Genomic DNA, 26389 nt, shown 5'->3' with positions numbered 1-26389 from the left:
ATTGATCAAATTTTGTAATTAATAATTCAGTCATAATGGAAAAATAGTTCAATGAAAAATCTTTTATTCGTTTTTTTTTTACTAAAAATACAAAAACAAGAAAAGCACACAAATGTAAAACTTTCTCCGTTGAAATTTGAAGATTTCAAATACTGTGGTGGGCGGAGCTTAAAGCTGACCAATCAGGGCAGGCTGAAGATTCACCTCAACTTCCTGGAACATTTTCTCAGCTGTGCTCTCTTCTGGAAGTATTCCTGAAAAAAACGAGGAGGAAGATGAGGGCGAGGAGGCGCAGGAGGCGTGGCGTCCCTGACGCGTCCTCGTACCCGCAGCTTGTCGTAGTGCAGCTTGCTGCAGCAGTGTAGGTCGTCCTCCGCCGTCTCTCTCATGTAGAAAACCGAGCAGAGGTTACAGTAAAACGCTTTGGTGGGGACGGTGAACTCCTGACCTGCAGAGCAGCATAAAGGCCAGAGGAGGTTTTCCATGCGTTCAGGTGACGTGGGCCTCTGAGCGGCGCCCGTCTCTCACCGTAGGAGCGGTTCGGGTTGAACGGCTGGAGTATGGAGCGGGCGGGGACGCGTCCAGACCGAGTTTGAGTTCCTTCCAGATGAACGAGTCGTCTCGCTTGTGGTCTGGAAACTGAACAAGAACAGTCACTGAACCCAAATATGAAAAATAACGAATGCAGCTAAGCTTAGGTTTTCTGCCAAAATCAAAACAAGCTGAAAGAATTCTATATTTAACCATATTATTATTATATATTAACCATATTTTGAAAACACTGTCCAGATTACACTGAAGGCGTTTGGGGGGAATCTCTGCTGTCAATCAAAAACACGACGAGAATCCTACGGGTTGGAGGGCTGTAAGCTAGCGGGGGGAGCATGCCATTGCCTGGATGGGGGGGACGTGGGCCACTTATACCAACACCTACAGCCAATAACTGCCGCTCTGCAGAAACTACCTCCTAGAAAACATGTTTATATTTTTATTATTCTTGCCTTAAAACAGTGAAATCATCATCAAAAGACAAATGGGAAAACTTTGGAAATAGATCAAAAGACGATCCGAGTGAGACTTTAATCCTGGAGAACCCAAAATGAAATAAAAAACATGTTTTGTTCTACTTGAGGCCATTTTTTCTTTGACTGCTGTTAATACATCTCTTTATTTTTGGCTGTGGTAATTGCTAATACCCAAAATGAATAAAGAAAATTTGTAAAATTAACTTTAATAATTCAGAAGAAAAATTTCCTGCAAAGATTGTCTATTAGTGCAATGAGCGTTCACTCCCCCCCTGAATTTTCTGTGTGATCATTAGGATAATGTTTCAGGAGCGTGTGGAGCTTCTTTATGTAGACACAATCTTTGTTTTGACAAATAAGTTTAGAGAAAATCTAGAAAAAAGGAAAACATCCAACTAGTGTGAAATCTACAGAAATACTTAAAACATCTGTATTTAATAGCAGCATTTATGAGTGACAGTATGAACTAAACTCAGATTTTCTGCTGTGTATTGTGTGCTAAATACATTATGTGTCGCTGGAGGAGCCTGCTGGAACTTTCTCCGAGGCTCGGACTTTTCACAAACAGGAAACAAACGTCAGCAAAGACGTTCAGAACTAAGAAAAAGAACATCTGTTGCATAAAGCTACACCTTTTTCGCTGCAGGAACCCTGTGGTTGAGACAGAACGTTGAGGACATTTTCCTGATGTTTCTCCATCTGGTTGGACGTAAGGATTTGGGTTCTAGTACCTGTAACTTCTTCGTCTTTTTCTTTCGTGGGCCGATTCCCAGCATCCTTTGCTCTTTTTTGGATCTCTGGAGTGAAGGCTTCTGGGCCAGCAGATGTTTTCCCGTCCTCCTCTCTCCTCTCCGCTCCTGGACTCTCGGGTTTTCCTTTTGGAGACTTCCTCACTGCAACACACGACACGAATCAAACGGATGTTTGTCGCCGGCCGCCGCGGATCCTCGCCGCGTTCTACCGTTAGCCACTCCCATCTTCTTCCTGGGTCGGCCTCTGGGTCTGTTTGCTGCTGGTTTCTGCAGGTCTTCTGGAGTTCTTCCCATCTCGTCTGGCTTCAACGTTTCCTCTAAAACGACAAAAAGTACCAAACAGAAACACAACTTTAACGTTTAATGAACCCTTTTTGATGACATTCAACTGCCAAACATTGCTGTTCCTCAAAATAAATGATGTCTGACGACAGAAAACGAGCAGAACGGAGCATCTTGTCCTTTGAATCTAAAGGACAGGACCTTTCCATGGAGAACATAGATTTAAAGGCTGAGCAGCTGGTGGTTCATTGGTTGGTTGGGGGTTAAAATCCCAGGCTTTGTGCAAGTCTGCATTGTTGAAAAATCAAATAGGTCACTTTGAGGCCACTCCACCCAAGAAAATACACACAACTTTTCTTCAAACCGATAAAAAAAACCTGTTAAAAAAACATAAAAACGTAATCCCAATCTATCCTAATCGGATGTTTCCAAAGAAAACAGACCTGTGTCGTCTCCCAGTTTGCGTTTGGTTGGTCTTGAGACGTTCAGGCGGTCGTCTTCACGTGCAGCCAAATCGACCTGGAGATGGAAAGTCTTTGAGATGAACATTTATTGAGACTGACACTAAACTCACGCCGTTGGGGGGGTTTCCGTTTTCACCTCAAACCGCTGAGGTTCCTGCAGTGTCTGAGGGTCTCCTCTGACCCCTGCTGCTGCTGGAGGGTCTCCTCTGAGCCCTGCTGCTGCTGGAGGGTCTCCTCTGACCCCTGCTGCTGCTGGAGGGTCTCCTCTGACCCCTGCTGCTGCTGGAGGGTCTCCAATGACCCCTGCTGCTGCTGGAGGGTCTCCTCTGACCCCTGCTGCTGCTGGAGGGTCTCCAATGACCCCTGCTGCTGCTGGAGGGTCTCCAATGACCCCTGCTGCTGGCTGCTCTCCGGCGGTGGGCCTTTCTTCTGGACCAGCTCGCTCTGACCTTGAAGGATCCTCACAGGCCTCCTCGACACGATCGTCTGACCCATCTAGACTCTCAACCTTCACGTGATGCAGCCCAGGAGACGTTCCTCCAGCAGGATCCTCCTCTTTTATCGGCTCCTCCTTGAGTTTCTGGGCTGGCTCCTCTGAAGCTCCCTCATCTGGCTCCATGACCGCTTCCTCCCTCCCGTCGGAGGCAGAACTGGTCAGAGAAGCACTTTCGAGTCCTTCAGCCTCTTTGGTTGGAGCTTCGTCCTCGGCTCCCGTCTGGTATCCTCCAACCTTCTCCTCCTGCTGCTGGTTTGGAGGATTCTCCTCTTCAGGAAGCATTTCCACGGTCACATGACCACATCGCACCGACTGAGTCTCTGCAGCAGGTGGTTGATCCTTCAAAGGATCAGACTTCAGATGAGCGTCTTCCTCTTCCTGAACGGTTCCAGCTTGGACTCTGGAAGGCCTCTTGGTGGGCGATTCATCTTTTGAATCCACCTGGATCGCTCTGGTCTCCATCAGGATTTGGTTTCTGCTCTCTCCGCGCTCTGGTCCAGGTGACCTGGCCTCCTCGCTACCGTCCTGGTTGCTATGGAGATCTGACGTTTCCATCTCAACCCGCCCTTCTTGAGCCATACGGTCGTGCGTCGGCAGAGGAGCTGCTGAGGGGCCAAGTGGGGAAGGGGAGTCAGAGACGGAGTCGGCAGAAGTCTCCCTCAGGCTTTGAGTCGCTGCAGCTGAAGTTGTCGGTTTGAAACCGACAGAGGGGGCCGGTTCAGAGGAACTGGTTTGAAGAGGTGTACAGGTGGGATGGGTTCCTGTCTCCTGCTGGCAGTCCTGCAAGTTCTCACTGAGGACTTTAACACTGAACCTGAAAGCAGCCAAGAGGGGGATTTAGTGAAAAATCGTCTGTTTCTTTCCCGGTCCTGAAACGTTTAAGGGTTTTCTACGGTTAGATCTCCATTTGTTCAGTAAATTGCAGTAAAAAAAAGAAGTTTTTGGTGTTTTTAATGTGTTGTTGTGGGATTTTTCTGATAATGATCAAGTTTAATCAAATATTGACTTTCTCTTGACGTTTCATTCCCATCATGCATTTCTGGATCTGATCTCGAAACCTCATATTTTACAGACAACCTCAATACTTACGGTCGAATGTATCGGATCTTCATCCTGTCGAGAGGAAAGACGAGATCATAATCAAATTGATATGTACTTTTTTTTTGAGAACTTGGGACTGTAAGCTGTCGAGAGCGGCCGTAAATAAATGGAGGAGTACCAAACATCTTCTGTGAACCGAGACCTCAGGGAAGAATTGTTCACCACCTCCTTCACTCCTCTGGGTTCAGCCATCTCGATGTAGATCTGAGGAAGAGGAGGATTCCAACAGTCAAAATCTACTAACGTTTAGCATCCTAATGAAAGGAGGTGAACTGGAAGACAGCGGGCGTGTGTGTCGTACGGTGTTGGCGAGCGGCAGGAAGCTGACGAAGGGAGCGATCGATGCCACGACGTTCACGACCATCTCGATGAGCAACACAGACGTCTGGAAGATTTCTACCAGCAGCAGTCGCTCCTCCAAACATTCACGTTGAGGAAGATACTAGAAAATAATCCGTTTTTTTTAATGAGTGACGACTCCCAGAAAGAAAGAAAAAAATCTACAAATAGGAAGTAAAATGTTTCTCATTTAGAAAAGAAACCAACTCAAGCTGCAGTTCTTTAAGTGACCACAGGGGGGCACAGAAACTCTGTTAGCCAGTTTTGTCAGATGCTAAACCTTTGAAGTGATCAATGAAAAACAAAAAAGACTCTTACCGTTTTGGAGAAAGCTCCTTCAAAATAATATCAAATCAAAAACAAAAGAACATTTGCAAACTTCATCAAAATAATGTAGAAAACTTACACCGTTGCTCCATTTCATCAGATTTCTGTACATGACCACCTGGAAAGAGACACGCCCATCAATATGTAAACTATTAGCTTGAAAAGATTTGTTAGTTTTTAACATTTTACTCCTAGGATGAAAGGCCTGGTTTCCCATACCTCACTGGAATGGAGATGCATGTCCTCCAGCACAAAGTGGATGTTCAGATGGCAGCCTCTGACCGTAACCGGACTCCGGAGGCAGTCTTCAGCAAACGTGGAGCACATGTTCCAGTTGTTAAAGAAGATAAACGCCTGCAGGATAACGAAGGAGGCAGAGACAAAAACAAAAGACAAGATTTGACCCAAAAGTGAGTTATCTTCACATAAAAACATCATTAGCTTCTTTTTATTTATTCGTTTAGAAAGCTTGAAGTTTTACAGGTCAAAAAGCTCCAGTCCCAACCATCACACTTCCACCTTCCAGAAAAATCTCAAGTATCAAGAAGTGCTATTTGATCTACACAGAGCACAGATAACCAAACATCTCCATTGATGGGTGGAGACCAAACATCTCCATTGATGGGTGGAGACCAAACATTTTCATTGATGGGTGGAGACCAAACATTTTCATTGATGGGTGGAGACCAAACATTTTCATTGATGCATAGAGACCAAACATCAATGGAGACCAAACATCTCCATTGATGGGTGGAGACCAAACATTTCCATTGATGGGTGGAGACCAAACATTTTCATTGATGCATAGAGACCAAACATCAATGGAGGCCAAACATCAATGGAGACCAAACATCTCCATTGATGGGTGGAGACCAAACATCTCCATTGATAGGTGGAGACCAAACATCTCCATTGATGGGTAGAGACCAAACATCTCCACTGATGCATGGAGACCAAACATCAATGGAGACCAAACATCTCAATTGATGGGTGGAGACCAAACATCTCCACTGATGCATGGAGACCAAACATCAATGGAGACCAAACATCTCCATTGATGGGTGGAGACCAAACATCTCCATTGATAGGTGGAGACCAAACATCTCCATTGATGGGTGGAGACCAAACATCTCCATTGATGGGTAGAGACCAAACATCTCCACTGATGCATGGAGACCAAACATCAATGGAGACCAAACATCTCCATTGATGGATGGAGACCAAACATCTCCATTGATGGGTGGAGACCAAACATCTCCATTGATGGATGGAGACCAAACATCTCCATTGATGCATGGAGACCAAACATCAATGGAGACCAAACATCTCCATTGATGGGTGGAGACCAAACATCTCCATTGATGCATGGAGACCAAACATCTCCATTGATGCATGGAGACCAAACATCTCCATTGATGCATGGAGACCAAACATCTCCATTGATGGGTGGAGACCAAACATCTCCATTGATGCATGGAGACCAAACATCAATGGAGACCAAACATCTCCATTGATGGGTGGAGACCAAACATCTCCATTGATGCATGGAGACCAAACATCAATGGAGACCAAACATCTCCATTGATGGGTGGAGACCAAACATCTCCATTGATGCATGGAGACCAAACATCTCCATTGATGCATGGAGACCAAACATCAATGGAGACCAAACATCTCCATTGATAGGTGGAGACCAAACATCTCCATTGATGGATGGAGACCAAACATCTCCATTGATGGGTGGAGACCAAACATCAATGGAGACCAAACATCTCCATTGATGCATGGAGACCAAACATCTCCATTGATGCATGGAGACCAAACATCTCCATTGATGCATGGAGACCAAACATCAATGGAGACCAAACATCTCCATTGATAGGTGGAGACCAAACATCTCCATTGATGGATGGAGACCAAACATCTCCATTGATGGATGGAGACCAAACATCTCCATTGATGGGTGGAGACCAAACATCTCCATTTAAATGTTTTTTCTGGATTTCTGTTGAAGCATTTTTGAAAAAAAACATAAACTTCGGTGAGGAACATGTTTGTTTAGCAGGTATCGTAATCTATATTTCAATGTTCTGTCTGAAAGTGTTCCTTTTGCATCTTCAGCTCTCCTCACTTTAGAAACCGTCAGACTTGATGGATTTCAGTCAGGTTGACTCTCAGAAACATCAGCGTTGTTCTGCAGGCTTAACTCCTCACCCTTCTCTGCAGTGGCAGGACGACCACCCTGGAGGAGAGAACGGAATCATCTTCTTTGGGGAAATAAGGAGACACCCGCTTGGTGATATCTGTGAACGTGTAGTTTCCTTCTGGTAGACCAGTCAGCATGACGGTGCAGAACTTGGAGCCTATCGGGCCGGCGGTCTGTTGGACAGGTGGTTTGTTTGAAGATGAGAATCTTAAACCTATGAATGTATTCCAGATTTCCAATGAACACTGAAATCAAGAACCTGGATGTCCGGCGTTGCCTTCACCGTGACGTAATCTGGAAAGTCAGATATGGACACGGTTAGCTGCTGCGTTAACACCTCTGGGGTTCCTGTCCCTCGTCTCATACTTGGAATGATGAACCAGGCAGACGCCGTTGGGAACAAATAAGGAACGGTTGTCATGGGGATCCAAAACGGCGAGGTGCTGCCCTCTGGAACGTCACACTTGGTGACGAGGACGATCACTCCGTTGACGATGTCTCTGTTGTCGGGTAAGGCCTTCGCCGGGAGTCTCGGAGCTGCAGAAGGAAATTTAGAAGTTCTGAAAAGGTTATGGTTATATTCGAATTCCTTCACTACTCACTATAGTGCACTATATATTGTAGTGCTGTCCGGATCTACAATTCCCAAATCAAGTGCCCTAGAAAATTTTCTATTCGCCTCTATGAAAAAGCAGTGTGCATCGATGCTCACTAGATTGGCGAATATAGACCACAATGCATTGCGGTTGAACAATTTTAGCAAAGAAGATGCTTTTTCACACAAACCATCAACGTTTTTATTTTCAGAACTCAGTGAACTCATAAATGATCAATTAGATTTTAACTTGGTTAAATCAGTTACGTCATGTTCAGTCTTTTTTTTTAAAGTAGTGAGCATGGTGTCCGAATTGAATTTAAAATCCAGGGTACGACATAGTCCTGTACTAGATAGTTGTTTAGTAGTTAGGGTTTAGGGTGGGAATTCGGATACAGCCTATGTGACTGCAAAGGTTTGATGAAGGGAAGGTGATCAAGAGATACTTTTGAGGTCAGGGTCTTGCAAGAACAAGATGGTGCAGACCATCATATGAAAGAAGTTCTCGAAGGAGAGAATGGTAAATGGCGTGTACTTGTGTGGCGCTTTTCCACCTTCCTTACAAGGCCCAAAGCGCTATACAGTCACAGTTTCATCCACACACGGATAGGCGCTCTTCTACTGAACCGTCCACCAGAGGCAGTTTCTTGCCTAAGGACACTTGGACATATCGAACTTGTAAACTTCGATCAGAGGACGACCGCCCTTCCACCTGCACCACGGCCGCCAGAAGACAAAACTTGACAGCTATTGTCAGATAAAGTGTCCTTATGTGACCAGATGGTTTCCCTAAAGCAGGATGAACAGAATCTGTCATTTTCCGTGAACGGAAACTGCATTTGGATGCTAGGAGGAACATTGAGGATCTAAAGAAGGACAGGCATCCGCCGAAAGGAATTTGGAGGTCAATTGTGACGTAAAATATTTAAAACTTTTTTGGCACAATGTTTATTTTACTGTAAGCCGTAAGGAAACAAACCACCCTACTGTAGTAACAAGCCCCTAGTGGTTACTTTGTGTACTGCAGCTAGCTCCACTTTGCTCAGGTTTTAAAAGAACTTCCGTTATTAAGCCAATTCCTACTTGTTCCGATAGTATGTCAACACTTTAAAACCAGAGCTACAGCTCCAGAGGCCTTGGAATCACCAAAACTCTTCCACCGTTTACGAAATTAATGTCATTCTAACTGATTCTGAAGTGGAGAAAAGCAGGTAGCAGGCATGGTGGTAGGGGGGTTATGCAATTAACGTAAACCAGGGGATTTTACGGCGGAATCCGAAGACGGTTCATTTTTCTGCGTCCGAATCGGTTTGAATTAAGGCCCGTACACACCGGGACGAATATTCGCCAGGCGTTATTCGCCAGCGTTTTTCGCCACGTCTTTTGTGTTCACACCCAGGCGATTTTCGCTGAGATTGAGCCGAGCGAACATGCAATTTCATTCCCTGACATTAGATGGCGCTTAATGTAAACAGAAATACTCCTGTACACAAGGTGGCGCTGCGCAACTTTACGATTCTTAAAGTCGCTTTTCACTCAGAAGAAGAGAGCAAGTATTTACGCGCTTGTCAGAATCATGTTTAGTCACGAGGCGTTAAACGTCGGCGAAAATCGCCGGCGAAATTCGTCCCGGTGTGAACAGGCCTTTAGGTTAGTTGTGTAAACAACCGAGGAGTTCAAAGTTGTTGAGTTGGTATCCTGATCCAAACTTTACGCCTGGATAGCTCCAGTATTTTTGTTGCACCGCTAACGTTAGCTTGGGGCTGTAATAAGCTAGCAGGAGAGATTCGTAAACAGATCCGTTTTGGGGCTGGGTTGCTTCGTGCAAACGGTCCCGACCAAAACTCAGAGGTGACTTTTTAATGCACTCCTGCTGCTCTGCAGAAACTATGTCCCAAAAAAAGAACATAGGTATTTAAATGTTACCCAGCATAATTATAATGAAAAGACCACTGGGAACGTTTTGAAAATAGATCAAAAGATGATCGGAGTGAGACTTTGTTTTTTCAGAACAATGGGATCTTCATTTAGGGGCGGAGTCTGGTCACTGCCAGCTCCTCTAGCGCCGCGCAAAACGTGGGAACGGACTCACGCAGCGCCGTTGAAGAGCTCGTGGGGGTTTTCAACCTGTACACCCTGCAGCCGAAGCCTCGTTTCAGGAGGCCGAACCAAACTCCGAGCCGGTCGACATCTAGGGTGGACTCGAACTCCACGAAGACCTGGAACAAACGGAACGGATGAGCCGCTGTGGGGTCACCGGCGGTGTCCCGTCACGCGCCTTTTTAACCTTGTTAAGCAAAGGCAGAAAGTTCTTGACAGAGCCGATTTTCCTCAAAGCGTCCCGGAGCTTCCTGACTTCACATGGGGAGATGTCCTGGATGAAGACGGTGCTCGTTCCGTCATCCGTCACCTTCTGCTCCACAAACAACGAGGGATCATTCAGAACAGGTAACTGGATCAGGTGTGTGTGTGTTTGTGCATCTGCATGCTACTTACAAAAGACATCTTTTTCATCAGATCTTTATAAAAGCCAAACTGAAAGATAAAAGACAGACTTTAGATGACCTGTCTGCGCCTGACTGGACTGTCTGGTGCTGTGGACGTTTGGATTCTTAAAGCTAATCCAGACTGGCTGACCGGCTGCATGCTGATCTTAGTCGATAAAGCTGCGAAACCAAGCCGGGACTCTTTGAAGAAGACCCCTTCAGCAGAGGCGCCCACGGCTCTCTGAAGGTCTGCAGAATCCACCATCTGGACCACAGCCTGGAGGGCCACAGAATTAAAACGATTAGAAACGAAATCTCATGCGTGGAAATGTTTGAGAGACCCAATACCCACTGTTTGTGTCTGAGGAATGACGTAGATGTTGTCCTCCCCGAGTTCGAACCCAAAGGGGCAGAGCACCTTGGCCAGCTCTCCCTGGGTGTAGCAGCCGTCGTGATACTGGGGCAGGTTGGTTATGAGCATCTGCTTTATGTTCAGCAGCTGCTTGGTTTTCTTTGAACTCTGCAAAGATCAAAGGCGATCAGAAGTCTCCGTTTTGGTGGAGAGCCCGGCAAGACGCGGCGTCTTAGAGCTTATATGGAAAACAGTTCTTTACAGACAAGGAAATGCTGAAACTTTGGCAGGGACCGGGTCAGTGCGTGAGGTCACTTGGTACAGAGCAGTCACTTATATTATTTTGAAGGAGGCTTTATTTTGAAAAAGCTACCGGATGCTTTCCTCCACGTCATTGACCGCATGTGAGAACTACAGTAAGTGTGATGTCACCCACACATCTTTTTTTCTAACAGGGCTTTCTGGCTCGGTCGGTGGTTGCTGCCGTGGTTGGCGCCCTCGCTGGGGCGGTTAGAGTTTAACAGTGTAGCCTCACGGCTGTGAAGTGGACCCTTTGCTGTCCCGTTGTGGGTTGGCACATGTTTCTACGGCCGAGCGGCTCTTGGTATGAAGAGATTCCCAAATACTGTTTCCTCACAGCAGAGCCAAGCCTTAAGGCCCGTACACACCGGGACGAATATTCGCCAGGCGTTATTCGCCAGCGTTTTTCGCCGCGTTTTTTGTGTTCACACCCAGGCGATTTTCGCTGACGATGAGCCGAGCGAACATGCAATTTCATTCCCTGACATTAGATGGCGCTTAATGTAAAACAGAAATACCCCTGTACACAAGGTGGCGCCGCGCAACTTTACGCTTCTTAAAGTCGCTTTTCACTCAGAAGAAGAGAGCAAGTATTTACGCGCTTGTCAGAATCATACAAAGAAAACATGAATATTTCAAGCACCAGTAGCTCCAACTGGTGCTTGGTTCGGGGATATTTTAGAATGTCCGTCATTATTTCTTCGCGGCTGTGTAGATGCAACTCGGCGTCTATCTTCTTCGCTGGTATATGTGCTCAGCAAGGCAGTTTTGTGTTTGAGCGCCCCCAAGTTGTGTTTTACTGTAACGTCAGAGGCTCCAGACACGTGTGCAAAAGCGCCGTTTTTATTGGTCAAATAGATGTCGACGCGGCGCGCCAAAAAAAAAAAAAAACGAACCCGAGGCGTTTTTTTCTTTGACGCTTTGACGCGTGGCGTTTTTTCGCGTCGGTGTGCACGCTCTCATTGGTGCCCTTTGTTTAGTCACGAGGCGTTAAACGTCGGCGAAAATCGCGCGCGAAATTCGTCCCGGTGTGTACGGGCCTTTAAGTTTCTTTTAGGAGTTACTGTTATCAGTATTGATTGTGTGTGGGGTCATGGGTTGTGTGTGTTAACGGAGGGGAGTGGGAAAGGTGGGTTTGGATTGTAATATTGTGTGTTTGTTTTTAAAATATTATAGTGCTTTGAGTTGCCCATGGTATGAGAAGCGTTTTTTTTATAAATAAAGTTTGATTTGGTTCCAACCAAATAAGGTCGATTCAGTCGCCATGTTGGAGACAGACGAAGTCCACACCGCTACCACTTGAAAGTGGATTACACAAAATCTGTCCATCCAATGTTTCGAATGCTCGACCTGAGAACACTTGCTTTTATTGAGGCGTCTTATTGGTCAGTTTAGAACTCGTATAATTTGCACTACACAAAAAAATATAATAATAAAAACAAAAAGGATTATCAAGACCATGTTAATAAAAGGTATCAGGGCAAGAATGTTTATTCTGACCAATATAATGACTGAGTAACATCTGCTTATTTCTCTATAGAAGTCTGTGGGATTTTGGCTTCTTGGAACCAGCAGGTACTTCCTGTTTGGAACATTAGGGGGAGGGGCTTCTCAGTCCAGTTTGCTAGCGCATTGGTTAACAGTTATTGGTGTGTGCAAGGATTGGTGCAAAATGTCCATGGAGTGGAAATCTCATGAACCCTGCTCCAGAGGTTTTTTTTTTCACAGCTCCATTTCATGACATGAAAGACTTGGTGACATAGAATTGTGATCGGGCACAAAACCAGAATTACTAATTTGTCCTCCATGATGGATTTTCAAACGATGGGCACTTCCATGGATTCAAGGGGATAACATCCATACATCAGAGCCCCCGATTGGTCAAAGTTCATCTAGTTTCCCTTTAATGGTTGCAGGTTTTGTAGCTAGAGTTCGTAAGCGATCGTAGAAACTGCCGTAGCGACGCCAGAATAAGAGACTTTTGACTGTGGAAGCCAGAAATGATCATATAAGCTCGTTTACTTAGGCATTTATTGGACGAGGCCGGTGTGAACGCTGACAAAGACGAACAGAGAACTGGGGGCTCTGCAGCAGGTCAGAGACCTCCAGTTAGCATGGCGGTGAGAATGTTAAAAGCTAGTAAGGCGAACACAAAGGGGATAACTCACGTTCTCCATCAGCTCGAGGATGTCGAAGCAATCTGCAAAACAGTGGGAGGAAAAAAAAACATTAACAACACGGACGACGGAGCGAGGAAGATGAGACCCGGCGATGGACGCTCCACGTACGGAAATGTGTCAGAGTCAGGTTCTCTTCCAGACGCTCTCCGACTGTCGATGACGTGACAGCGGCCGCGGAAACACAGCCGGCCGACACCAGCTCCTTCACCGGTTCCCCAGCTAGAGTCAGAGAAGCAGAACATTGGAATTGAGCAGCATTGAGACATCATCCTTAAACATCTCCACATGTTTTATTCCAACATGATCCAACATGGAGCCTCTGAACAGTGACTACGAACGTTTCTTCTGGATCGGCTGTGTTCCTCCTGGGTTCTTTGTTCTGGTCTGCTTGGGCCGGACGGCTTTGACTTTCACAGCGGCTTTTCTAAAGACGAGGCATCGTTATGAGTCTCTATCAGAACCTCTGAACCTCTAAAGGAGAGAGGAGTTTAATCCTGGCATAAACACGACTCACTTCTTCAGAGCTTTCTTCTTGTCCACTGAGACTTTGGACTGAAGCTTCTTGGAAGCTGCACTCTGTGGAGACAAAAATCAACACAATCCATCCACCAAATCCTGTGCAAACCAACAACTAAACAAAAGAAGGTGCCGTTTTTATAGACCAACTCCTATGAAAACAGTGTTTATTGGTGTTGTGAGCAGGACCTTGTGTCATAAATATAAACAAAAACTACGCTTAAAACTGCATTTCTGAGTATTTCTAGCTTCAGATTGTTGTGAATTGGGAGCAAACGAAAAAAACGCTGTTGGTTTTTTTGTGACGTAGAAATTACGCTTTATTAAACAGAACCTAAAATAACAAAATTCCCATAAACCCTTCTTACATGCTGGGTCAGTCTGTTGGAATAAACCAGTGTCGAGTAAATATCCATTAACAAAAACCTTCAAGTACTTTTTAACTGCACCACCTAACAAATAGTCCACTTTTTGTGAACAAAGAGCGATCTAAACTGAAAAAACAAATGACCATACTGTAAGCTGTAAGCGGAATAACGGCTGCATCATCAGAAATCAACGCACGCCGTGGGAGCCTGAACCATCCCACGTGATGAATCCGTGTCTGAATTGTTTTAAAGATGCAGGGTACTAGATCGTCCCGCAGTGTGTCGTTTTTTAGGAGTTAGGGCGGGAATTCTGACACAACCTAAGCCCATCCTCAGCTCGTGACCCTTGAACTCGTGTGGAAGATTGATGCCAACCCTTTTCTGCCTAAATTGAGGGATGACTGGTCTAAATTGCCCTCTTCTGGGATCAAAATGTGCATGACCAGTCAAGGACTTGAGCGGGTAGAACAAACAACTGCTGTAGCCCTGAAGAGTTTAATCTAATCGGACTCATGAGTGGAGGAGCTGCTGGCCTCGACTCCACCAAAACACAGAGTGTGTGAACAACTACTGTGTGCGAAGGACGACACTTACTGCTCATCCCTTCATGACCTCAGCATTTGCACTACCCCCACCCCCACCCCGTCTGTGCATTGTCTGGAAGATGTGGAAGAGGTGGGGGACCTATTGAGAACTGTTATGTTGGCTGCGTGTGTGCTTCTGTGTTTGAATGGCATCTACATATTGTAGATAAGCAGTGTTGAGATACGACTTTTTTTTTTACGTCACTATGCCCCCCTCCCGGTATTGTAATCCATCTACAGCCACGCTAAACAAGCCCCGCCCACCACAGCTGCACCTCAGCCATGGTAAGCCTCTTTGGATCATGTTGTCATGATTGTTTCCAAACCTGAGTACAGTGTGAATCACTCAATACTTTTATTTACTTAAATAAATATTTGAATGAATTTGTAATTATTGCTTCACAGCTAAACAAGCTGGACTTTACATTCATACAAAAGGTACTTTTTAAACTCTTACATGGATTATTTTTTTTGGATCAAATCTGCCAAACAATTTTTTTCAATTTTTTGTTTTAATTTTGTATAACTTCTCTGGGATTAATAAAGTTAATTTGAATTGATGCGTTACAGAAACTGAGGATCCTCCTGATGAACATCAAGAGGTCAAACATGAATCTTTCAGCAGCAGAGACAGAAACACACAAAGGTGAAGCATCATGCATCAGTCTAAATGTTTATTTCTGAAAGAAGAAAATAATTCAAATAAAAAGCTTTGAACCAGTAAAGGTGGAGTTACCTGTGTGTAGGAGCCTACCTTTACACTTCCAGCCGTGACCCTTTTGCTTTTTTTTAGGACGGGCTTCTCTTTGGACAGCTTCTTGGCCACCTTCTTAGCCAGCTCCAGTGTTTCTGCCTCGCACGGCGAGGACGGGGACGCCATCTTGGCCAGTTCGGCCAGCAGGACGGGAGCTAAAGTTCTGACTGCTGTCTGCACATCCGACTGCCTGGACAGAACCTGGACGGCTGCAAGGACCAAAGCACAGGCTCAGGTTTGGCGCTGCTGTGGCAGCGGCGGGAAGCTTTTTTCTTCCTCCTCAGCACACCTGAGTTTTTCAGCATCCTCTTCGCCACCCTCTCTGCGTTGCTCAGGGGGGTTACCGTAGAGGAGCTCCTTCCACGGCTCCTCCTGGGAGATGGAGGAGCTCCGGGCGTCACGTCTCCCCGTCTGGACGGGTTCCCTCTGTCCGCAGAGCTGGACTTGCGGTGTGGAGACCCGGAGGGAGACCGGGACCTAACGTAAGAGGAAAGAATCGCCCGTTTCCTGAGTAAAAAAAAAAAACACCTGGACCCTGACTGCCGCCGCGGGCTTCGGCTCCCTCACCTCCTCTCCCTGGAGTCTCGGCGGCGGTGGAGGCCGGGTGAGCGGCGGCCTCTCCTGTCCTGCTGAGCGCTGCTTCCACGTTGGCGGTGAGGGCTGCGAGAGCGGGACCTGCTGGGAGGCAAATCTGGAGGACTCCGGGAGGGACCGTCCCAGCTCCGCCGGCGTTTTTCCTGAGGGCGCCACGAAGCGTGAGGCTGCCGCCAATGTGACGCCTCTCTGCACGAGGCCACCAAAACAGAAGAAAACAAAATGATCCACACAGAGCTCCTGGTGTGATGCGTGTTTTTTTGGATGACAGCATCCCAAAAGGATGAATTCCAAAATAAAAGCACCCTAATAAAATAATAAATTGATCAAATTAAATCCAAACGGACATTTCAGGCAGAGCTCAGCACAGAGGACTGAAGGGTTGAAGACTGAAGAGTTCAGAGCCGACTCAACCCCTCCAGCCCCCATCTGTGGGTGATGAGCCCCCAGAGCAGAACAGTGTGGCGTGGAAGCGTGTCTCACCTCCGGATGGACCTCACCTCGCCGTCCCAGTCTGGGAACCTGTGGAGAAGCAAAAACGTATCCATTGATAAAACCACTTCCTGTCTGGCAGAATCTGTAAAACATAAACTCAAAGGTTTTTCCTCCTTAGACATTTATAAACCCAACAGGAAGTCGTGTTTTTAATGCTTTTGGACATTTGAAGCTTTTGAAGCTTCTGAATCTTTTGAGTTAATAGTATCTTATGGAATCTGTCCTAGAATCTTTTGAAAAATGTAAATCTTTCTGTTGAATCTTCTAAATCTTTTTTTAATGTTTTTAAAGTTTTGAAGCTTTGAGTCTTGTCGTTTTTTAACCTTTTAAAACTTTCCTTTGAAACTTTGAGTCTTTCTTTTGAATCTTTTTCAGCTTTCAAGCCATTTCTAGCGCTTGAATTTTTATTTTTTCCAATCTTTTGAAAAATTTGAAACTTTCTTTGAAGGCTTTTGAACATTTTGAAGCTTTTGAATGTTTCTTATTAATCTTCTAAATCTTTTGTACCAGTATATTTCTTTTAATATTTTGAATCTTTATTTTACATATCTTTTGAGATTTTTGAAGCTTTTCAAAGTTTATTTTGGAGCTTTGGAAACTTGAAACTGAATTTTGAAGCATCTGAAGCTTTTGAAGCTTATTGAGCTTTGAAGCTTCTGAAGCTTATTGAGCTTTGAAGCTTCTGAAGCTTATTGAGCTTTGAAGCTTCTGAAGCTTTCTTTAAAGCTTATTAAATTTTGAAGCTTCTGAAACTTTTTGAATTTTCTAAATCTCTTGTGTGTATATATATATATATATATATATATATATATATATATATATATATATTTAAACTTTTTTTAATCTTTTGAATCCTTTTTTTAAAGCTTATTGAATTTTGAGGCTTCTGAAGCTTTTGAATCTTTCCTTTGTAATTTTTAAATCTTTTGTATGTGTGTGTAGATATTTAAACTTTCTTTATAATCTTTTGAAACGTTTGAGTCCTTCTTTAAAGCTTATTGAGTTTTGAAGCTTATTGAGTTTTGAAGCTTCTGAAGCTTTTGAAGCTTCTGAAGCTTTTGAATTTTTCTTTAAAGTTTATTGAATTTTGAAGCTTATTGAGTTTTGAAGCTTCTGAAGCTTTGGAATCTTTTGGCCAAAGGGTTAAGGGTAAAAAGGACTGACCGCTTCCGCAGCAGCGTGCAGTTCAGGAGGTGAAGGCTGCTGGTCTGATGGAAGAACCAGTCCTGCCAAAGCAGCAGAGGAGCAGGTGACTCTTTGACCAAACGCGCTTCCCTTTGAGCAGAAAGGAGGCGTTTCGACGTTCACCTACCATCATATCCGCAGAGTCTTTGCTGCACAGACAGCAGGAATGAGGAAACACCCTGGGCGTTTCTGCAGCGTAGTCCTGAATCATGGCTGGCGTGGGCAGACTCCGGAGAACCTCGGTTGGGAATTGTCTGCTGGAGTGAGAAGGTGCTGCATGGACGGCTGTTAGTTTAGTTGGAGGTCCAGAGACGCTTGGTTCTTGATCCTCCTGCTTACGTTTCTTTGCAGGTGTCACAGGTTTAGCAGCTGCTAACGCTTTACCGGACCTTTTACAGCTGCTGTTCTTCCCATCAGTCTGGACAGTTTCCAGAGCTCCTGGTTTCTTCTTCTTCTTCAGAGGCGGAGGAGCAGATTTAGAGACCTTGGATTTGAGACTTTGTTTGGGTTTCAGCTTTGGTCTCTCAGCAGATGAGGTCTTTGATTCCTGCAACGATTTTCCACTTTTAAGGCTGGAACTGTGAGAGGCGACCGAAGAAGAAGTTCCTCCATCGTTGAATCCAATCATCCTTCCAGCAGGACCTTCATCTTCACGCAGACTCCTGCAGGACTCCAGACCAGATCTTTGGTCCTTCTCTTCACGAATCTTCCTCAGGATCTCGGCCAGCTTGATCGGAGTCATCTGGTCTTCGGGGTAAAGCACAAGTTCCTCCAGGTCCTCCTTCTCAAGTCCAAAACGCTGCAGGAGGGCGACAGCAGCTTCTGCGGTGAACTTGAGCTGAGGGGGCTCAGGCTGCTCTTGTGGTGGATGTCCGGGCTTTTCTGCGCTCAACCGTTCTCTGAAGGCGTCCATCCCGCTTTCTCGTTCTCTGGTGGATCTGTCAAAGGTTCCTAACCGGCCTCATGAGCTCGAATCGGCACCAGAGTCGCTCCATTCGTGAGAACCTGACGTCAACCAGGTTGTGTGATCCTCAGACGAAGGACCACAATGATTGAGAAATTCAGGATGGTTTCGTCCTCTACAGATGTCCGACGAGAAGAAGACGTCTCTGAGAACTTCTCAGGACCCCACAGGTCTTCCTTATTCCCATAAAGCAGGACATTTTTCAAAGAAGACAAGAAAAACACAAGAACTATGTTAGAAAAAAGGCTCCTTTCCAGCTTCAGAGATGTAACGGAGATGCACCGTGATCCAACCCTTTCAGAATAAGATCAACTTCCTGTCAGTAATATATGTCACATTCAAGTGTCGATTTGTTCAATACAACAGAGAAAAACAGTCAACGTTTTACCAGGATTAAGTCATGTTTTCAGAAAATAAAATTGTAAACGTATGATTAAAAAAGTAAAATAAAGTTGTACATTTACCAGAAAAAAAGCAAAGCAAATTTGGTGAAATTCGTACATCCGTTTTATTTTCAAAAAGAAGGAATATTTTTAATATTAGGACTTTTTATGCATAAACTTACAACATTTTTTTGTTATAAATTCTTTTTTTCCCATTATCGTATAACTTTTTTAACCATAATTGTAGGACTTTATAGTCGTACAATTTAGACCTTTTTTACTCATAAGTTTACAACTTACAAAAACTTAATTTTTACAACGAAACATCACACAGATACACAATAAAGAGCATAAACTTTAAGTTTCTAACATATACCCCTGCAGAAAAACCGCAGATTTCCCCCTAAACACACATTCACGACTTTTCTTCGACACTTTAAACGTTTTTACGTCAAACGACGTCTCCAAAGGCACATGAACATGAAAACAAACCAAAAGTTTCTTCAAATAGCAAATTTTTTTTTTTTTTAAAAGTTAACTTACCGCGTGCTTTTTATTCAAATAAACGCCATGAACACAACACAGATACAATTTCAGCTCGACACTATGATTTTAAATGAATCCGTAATATATTTCTGAGAAACTTTTTACCTCCAGCAGTTGCTTCTTTCTTCTTCTCTGGACATTTACAGGTCGACGAAGCATCTACCAATGAGTTATGTCGCTAGAGAAGACACGCCCGCTTGGGAAGCCTAGCCGACGGCGGCGGAGCGCGACGCCATCTTGGTGAGGTCGACGGCGCCCACATGACAATGCTTTCTATTGCCTTTGGTGGCATCTAAGTAGCTTTTATATAATTTATATATATTTATGTTTATATATATATAATATATTTATATTTATGTTTATATATATATCATATATTTATATTTATGTTTGTATATATATATATATTCGCTCAGTATGTGAACTGTCCCATCCGGGAAAATAAAACTCTGGATCTTCTGTATGCAAATGCAAAGAATGCATACAGAGCTACAGCCCTCCGCCCCCTCGGCAGGTCTGACCATAACCTGGTTCACCGTATCCCGAACTGTGTCCCTAATGCCCTGCGGGAACGCGTGAGGAGGTGGACCCCAGAAACGGAGCAGGCCCTGCAGGACTGTCTGGGGTCCACGGACTGGGACGCTTTTTGCACGCCTCATGGGGAGGACATTGACAGCATGACAGTTCGATGCTTCCCCAACAACAAACCCTGGATCAGCTGTGACCTGAAGAACCTCCTGAACAGGAAGAAGAGAGCCTTCAGGTCTGGAGACCGGGAGGAGCTGAGGAGGAGCAGCACCAGCTTAGGGATCAGCTGAGGAACGGGAGAGATTCCTACAGGAGGAAGCTGGAATCCAAACTCCAGCAGGAAAACATGAGGGCGGTGTGGTCTGGAATGAAGAAGATCACAGGATGTGGGGGGAGAAGCAGACCCATCACAGAAAGCAAAGAGAGAGCTGACGAGTTTAACACCTTTTAGCTCTCTGAATGCCTCAGCCCCGCCCCCGCTCCTGCTGCCTCTCAGCTATCTCACGTCCCCACTCATGAACCCCCCACACCTCCTCACCTTTCTCCCCCCTCTACTACACCCCACCTACAGTCCATCACCCCTCCCCCCAGTCCAACCCCACCCCCTCCCTCCCTGTTTGACTGTAACAGCCTGCCAGGTGAAGTAACAGCTGGAGAAACTTAACCAGCACAAAGCAGCCGGCCCGGATGGCGTCAGCCCTCGTACCGAGGACCTGTGCCCCCCAGCTGTCTGCGGTTCTCCAGCATCTCTTCAACCTGAGCCTCAGACTGGAGAAGGTGCCCCTCCTCTGGAAGACCTCCTGCCTGGTCACCGCTCCTAAGAAGACCTCGCCATCTCACCCCGGGGATTTCCGTCCAGTTGCCCTCACTTCTCATGTGATGAAGGTGCTGGAGAGGCTGGTGTTGGCTCAGGTGAGACCGGTGGAGAGCTCTTCTCTGGACCCCCTGCAGTTTGCCTACCGGTCGCATCTGGGAGGGGATGATGCTGTCATCCACCTGCTGCAGCGAACTCACACCTGGATGGTGGTGGAGGCGATGAGAATCACCTTATTTGATTTCTCCAGTGCCTTTAACACCATCCAGCCTTCTTCACTGGGTGAAACACTGCGGCTGATGGGTGCCGGTGCGTCCACCGTCTCCTGGATCACTGACTACCTGACAGACAGGCCACAGTTTGTCCGACTGGGCGGCGTCCTGTCTGACGTGGTGCTGAGTGGTGTGGGAGCCCCACAGGGCACTGTGCTCTCTCCATTCCTGTTCACCTTTTACACCTCAGATTTTCAGCACAACTCAGAGTCATGCCACCTACAGAAATTCTCTGATGACTCTGTGGTTGTGGGGTGTATAAGCGGTGGACGGGAGGAGGAGTACAAGAGGCTGCTGGACGGATTTGTGGAGTGGGCTGGAGAGAATCACCTGCTGCTCAACGTGGACTAGACCAGGGAGATGGTGATGGACTTCAGAAGGAAGGGGGACAGTCTGGCAGCCTCTCTGCATCCTGGACAGGGATGTGGAGGTGGTGGAGGAGTACAAATACCTGGGAGTGACCATCAACAGCAGACTGTACAAGAAGGCCTGCAGCAGACTCTACTCCCTAAGGAAGCTGAGGTCCTTAAACGTGAGCAGCTAGATGCTGGACATCTTCTAGCAGTCTGTGGTGTCCAGCACCTTGTTCTCCTCTGTGGTCTGCTGGGGAAGCAGCATTGCAGTCAGTGACACCAACAGACCGAACAAGCTGATCAGGAAGGCGGGTTCTGTCATTGGCTGCAAACTAGAATCATTTGAAGCAGTGATAGAGAGGAAGTCACTGAACAAGATCTTATCCATCGTGGACAACCCAGACTGTCCTCTCCACCCTGTTCTGGACAAACAGCAGAGCTCCTTCTCTAGGAGGCTCAGACATCTCCGCTCCACAACTGCCCGTACCAGAAATCCTTCATATCCAATACAATAACTAAATTGATTCTTGTTTTGTCTTATTCTGGAAAGATGTCTTGTTGGATCTAATATCAAAAAATATGCAAAAGGACTCTGCTTTTCTTTTAAATCTTTTACTCATTTTGGCCAAATTCCATGTTCATAAATGTAAATTTTCTGGTAGAAAACCCTGTGTCACTGTATTCCTTTCTGAATTAAATCAGTATATCAACAGTATTCGAAATTCAGAGAAGCAAAAAGCAATCAGAACATTGTCTGTATGTGATAGATTCAGTATTTTGTCGTAGAGTTTAACCCCCTGGCTTATTTCTATCTCTATTCTTGTTCTTCTGTTTGTTACAGATGTGTATTTGATATTTGCAGTTGTGTTTTTTATTGCATACCTAAAAGTACATCCTTGTAAAATGACATAATGTGCAATAAAGTTGATAAAAAAAAACAACCCATTGCCCTCCACTCTGCGATTACCGCCACCTGCTGGCCGTAGGTGGTAAACGCATCCTAAAAAGGCGGGATTATCCTTTTTCTTAAAAACCGGAAGTAACCTTTTAAAAAATTATTCTTGTGATATTTTACTCTTAGGTATTTCTTCTTTTCTCCAAATTTGCAAATATTTAGATTACTATAAAGTTTCTAAAGTTTCCATAAACTAAGACTGTAAATCTTAAAATTTACCTAAAATATATTAAGATTTATTTGTTATTGTATCCCTAGAAAAACAAAATAAAAGCTTGTTTATAGTTTGAACAAAAATAAGATTTTCTGACATGTAATTTGATTTTTGGTGGGTCAAAAAGAGAAATTGTGTTTTGATATTTTCCAGGATATGAGTCATGTGTGCTTATGATTTCAAGAGTTTCATAGATGTTGGGCTTAGATGGTATACTTTCACCAAAGATGGTACCTCCTTTTTTAAATCTTAATCTGACAAATATTTGAATATTTTAGCCCCTTTTGATTATTTAAATTAAATGTTAACAGTAGTAGATAAAAACAGTAGTAGATTCCGGTCCATACTGAAGTTTGGAGGTTTTGCTCAGTCATTTGTCCTCAGCGAACATTCACATGAGCTATGAATGCTTTTATTAACAATAATGTTTTCCTCAGCAACAGACTCATCATGTGACCTAATCCCATTCCCTGCACGAACGGAGGTCTTAACGGCAGAGGAATGAGACTTTCTGACACGTCATGGTCTCGACTCATAAATCCACAGGTTTGAAACACTGACTTTTATTCTGAAAGTCAGTCATGACAAGAGCAAGTGTACAGTGGTGGTTCTGACATGAGGGGGTTTCTGTTGGTCTTCTATTTTTAGGCAGGCCCACTGGGTCAGCTTCAAATTTAGACAGATTCCTATTAGACACCTGACCTAAATAGAAAACAATAATGACCAAAACTGTTTTGTTTGTTTATTTGCATCAAAAGCTGTTTGATTCTATAGTATTTTTCAATAATTATTTATATTATGTATTTCTACAATAACCGGTATGAAGTCCATCGAAACAACTATGTTTTAATATTGGGCTATATAAATAAAATTGAACTGAAATGAAACACTTTATAGTGCGGGACTATCCGGAGTCCTGAATTTTAATGCGATTCACATTCTCACTACTTTTTTTAAACGGCTAATATGACATCCTCCATTTTCTAAAGTAAGCACCAGATAAATTTACAAAGAGTATGATGTTGAAAACCTGGATTATTTCTAAAATTAAATGTACACACTTTTTTTTCAAATGACAAATCGTTCAAATGCAATGCATCCTGGTCTACATACATCAATCTAGTCAGCATCGTTAAAGTGCCTTCCTTCCTGGGCGTGGCCAGCCAATTAACTGTGCAGCCCATAAAACGGAAGAAGCTTCAGTGTGAAGGGAGGCTGTTTTTATTCACAGACTGTTGGGCTTGCTTTGAATAAACGTCTGTTCCTGAATTTCCTGAATTTCAAAGACGTCTGCCCCCCATGTTAACTAGCCACACCACATTGTGACAGTAAGTAGTGGCCGTGTGACACGGCCTTTAAATTGATTTCCCGGCAGAATGCCGTTTGCTCATTTGGACGACAGCTCTGTTGAATGTTCATACCTTCTCGGACAAATTTAACAACACGAAAACTTTTAAAATTCTTTTTTCTTGTGAATATGGCGCCATCTGATTGACCGGCTATCCTGCTGAAGCCTCCTAAGGATCTGATGGGATTCATTTGTATACAGGATCTGAAGCCAAGGATCAGGAGTTAAAATGGAACTAATTATAGTACAAACCACTTAGTCTGTTTTGTTAATAGATTTCTGGTAACTTTAGTGGATTTCATCGTCGGTTTGGTCTGCACAGGGACTGACTGTGTGCAGGACGGACTTGAAAATAAACACAGAGGGAGTGTGGCCCCTTTAAAGCTGCTGTGATTGAAGGGACAGTGTGTGTGCATGAGTCAGCTGCTGCACTCGGCTTCTGCCATACCAGAGCCGGGCTGAGACCGAAACAGCCCCAACGTTCCTCGCACTTTCACTTCAGTCTGACTTCATGGATCTGCTGCGTTTGTGAGCTGAACGGACCAAAGCGTGTGTGTGTGTGTGGGAGTCATGCTGCGCGTGTTCATCCTGTGTGCAGAGCGCCTCCAGACGCCGGACGATGATGTCAGTGATGCCTACTGCAGCGTCACCTATGAGGGTATGTCCGTGTTACTGCCGCTTGGATGTCCTGAAAGCTGGAGGTCAAAGCCGTTTATAATACAAATGTTGATGAAAATCTCTTAAACAACTCCCAGGTTAGAGGTTGAAATCTTTAAACCGCCACCTTTCATGGGCTACAGGAGCGGGCACTGACCAATAGGAAGCAAGCACCCCCTCAGTGTGTGTCCAGTAAATCCTGACTGTGTTTATAGACACACACCCCCCCTCAGAGAGGAGTTGATCCTTTGGGGACTCCCACAGCGTCCCTCTTCCTGTCGTGGTTATTATTAGACTTCGGGGTGTGAATGCGATGGACGGGGTCGCGGTCAAGCAAAACAGGAACTTTAACCAATTTACAGTCTGCAACTGACAAACACATTTTTGGAAACAAGTTTGAAAAAAAAAAATTCCAAAAAGATAATTTGCACTTAAGTGTGACAGGTGGGGTTTATAATTTTTGTGTTCAAACTTGCTAGGAATTATGGGATATGTTGGATTTAGGAGTGTATTCGTGAAAGCCGCAAACCACGTACGGGTGTTCCAGCTGAAGGTTTTTGGGTTGTCTGGGCCCGTGGTGGGTTACTGCTGCGTTCCCATCGCCCCTGGCAACGCAGAAGCAACCACTATTCATGAAAAGTCTACGTAAATGCATGTTTCGGGCTTCCGCATTCAAAACACTCACATTTACGTGTCACCAAACAAGTTTCTATGACCGATTTCGTGCTCTACCTACAAAACGCACGTCTACTGAACGCGTGTGAAAATTTAAAGCGGTTGAACTTTGACCTATAAGGGACTCAGGGTTGGTAGTGATGAATGGCGTCCCTTTCAGTACACATAAGTACCAACTGAAAATTGATCATGGAGAAGCTAATAATTGCGATTAGTGATCGGCCAGAATTATACGACAAGTCTTTCGTATATCGGAATAGAGCCCTGAAAGAAAAATCCTGGAGCAAGATTCACGAGATTTGCATAGCTACGACATTTCGCGCCAAGTCTCTTCCAACTGTAGGTGGCGGACATGCGCTAGTCATCATAAGAAAAAGACAAAAGAAATGCCTCCCTGCTTGTCAAGTGTGAACACCAATGGCTAAATCAAGAACTCGAGTATAGCACATTTTTTAACGCACGTCACGTGCCTGCTGAACATTTGCACTCTACAGCATCACCAAGTGGTCCATGACCTTGATATTTCCTGCAGGTCACCTGGATTCCCCATACAGGTTTGAACATTTTACACCTGCAGACAGACCATGTTCACCTGAAACGGCAGTTGGAACTAAGGGTGTATTCAGACTGGACACATTTGGTTTACTTAAAGTGAACCAGAGTTGGTTTTCCCTGATAATCTGGAACAAATTTTCAGTCTGAACTCACCCAAATGGATCCTGGTCCGGAATCAGGAACCACTCTCGTACGCATCTTTAGTTACTGCCTCAGCCGTGCCAAAGTAGAAAGTGTTGAACTTAACGTCGATACAGACCTTCAGAATTGGTCAACGAGATATAAAGTTCGAATAAATGAACGATCCTGATAAGGATTGCAAAGCTTAATACTTCCTTTAGCCTTTCTCTCGTTGCTTTGCCCCGCCCTCGCCATTCCTGGCAAATGACGGAAGAGATCTTTAGTCACGTGGTTTTGTTTACAAGCTTGGGTTCAATACAGGAAGGTCTGCTTGACGGCAGTCTGAATTAAAACCAGATGCAAAGTTCAGGACTCGATCCGGACCAAGTTAAGTGAACTCAGTCCAGACCAACGGACTCCAGTCTGAAAACACCCTAAGATTTACAATAGTTTATTGCGTTAGAGTAACACTTCCGTATTTTGGAAAGCTGTAGTTGCAACGTTTAATGAACTCTGCGAAAGATGCTCCATGAAGTTTGTTCAATCAAACCAGGAGAAGGTTTAACCCTTTAAAACTGGAGCTGATGCTGGCGACGGCAAAATA

The 26389-nt window shown here is 44.8% G+C and overlaps 2 protein-coding genes and 1 long non-coding RNA gene across 10 annotated transcripts in view; 2 read left to right on the top strand and 1 right to left on the bottom strand.

The window, feature by feature from the left end:
* Window positions 1–47: 47 nt before the first annotated feature.
* LOC101175269 (uncharacterized) lies at window positions 48–19549 on the bottom strand. Of its 5 annotated transcripts, none has more exons than XM_078935751.1 (31): window positions 19400–19549; window positions 17529–18537; window positions 17381–17442; window positions 16205–16243; window positions 15695–15910; window positions 15417–15604; window positions 15128–15336; window positions 13420–13481; window positions 13244–13329; window positions 13014–13124; window positions 12894–12925; window positions 10426–10593; window positions 10225–10350; window positions 10084–10122; window positions 9875–10000; window positions 9680–9806; window positions 7359–7529; window positions 7252–7286; window positions 7001–7165; window positions 5006–5140; window positions 4866–4904; window positions 4422–4562; window positions 4239–4324; window positions 4109–4132; window positions 2660–3833; window positions 2503–2578; window positions 1987–2094; window positions 1757–1918; window positions 529–639; window positions 327–448; window positions 48–254 (listed from the first exon to the last, which is right to left on the bottom strand). In XM_078935751.1, the coding sequence occupies exons 2-31, from the start codon at window positions 18312–18314 to the stop codon at window positions 201–203; spliced, it is 4980 nt and encodes a 1659-aa protein (XP_078791877.1). In that variant the 5' UTR covers window positions 18315–18537; window positions 19400–19549; the 3' UTR covers window positions 48–200. The 5 variants fall into 5 exon arrangements, with proteins under 5 accessions (XP_078791877.1, XP_023822157.1, XP_078791875.1 ...); XM_023966389.2 differs by having other exon boundaries at window positions 17529–18541; window positions 19400–19539; XM_078935749.1 differs by lacking the exon at window positions 10084–10122 and having other exon boundaries at window positions 9875–9997; window positions 10153–10350.
* On the top strand, window positions 14528–15303 carry LOC105356356 (uncharacterized). The gene is made up of 4 exons (XR_013650829.1): window positions 14528–14658; window positions 14779–14811; window positions 14944–15019; window positions 15167–15303. It is a non-coding gene; the product is annotated as an uncharacterized LOC105356356 (long non-coding RNA).
* Window positions 19550–24208: 4659 nt separating the features above from the next.
* Window positions 24209–26389, top strand: part of dysf (dysferlin, limb girdle muscular dystrophy 2B (autosomal recessive)) — a 110081-nt gene continuing 107900 nt past the window's right edge. For 3 of the 4 annotated variants that reach the window (XM_078935739.1, XM_020711503.3, XM_078935742.1), the window contains exon 1: window positions 24218–24436. In XM_078935739.1, coding sequence (XP_078791865.1) covers window positions 24349–24436 — 88 coding nt within the window. In that variant the 5' untranslated portion in view covers window positions 24218–24348. Of the gene's footprint in view, window positions 24437–26389 lie in introns of all 4 variants that reach the window. The other variant, XM_011487299.4, reaches the window with a different exon arrangement.

Source organism: Oryzias latipes, chromosome 18, assembly GCF_053564925.1.
Source record: "Oryzias latipes strain Hd-rR chromosome 18, Olatipes_Hd-rR_3.1".
NCBI classification, from domain to species: Eukaryota; Metazoa; Chordata; class Actinopteri; order Beloniformes; family Adrianichthyidae; genus Oryzias; species Oryzias latipes.
The sequence above is the reverse complement of the archived record's forward strand: the minus strand, read 5'-3'. Positions and strand labels throughout refer to the sequence as shown.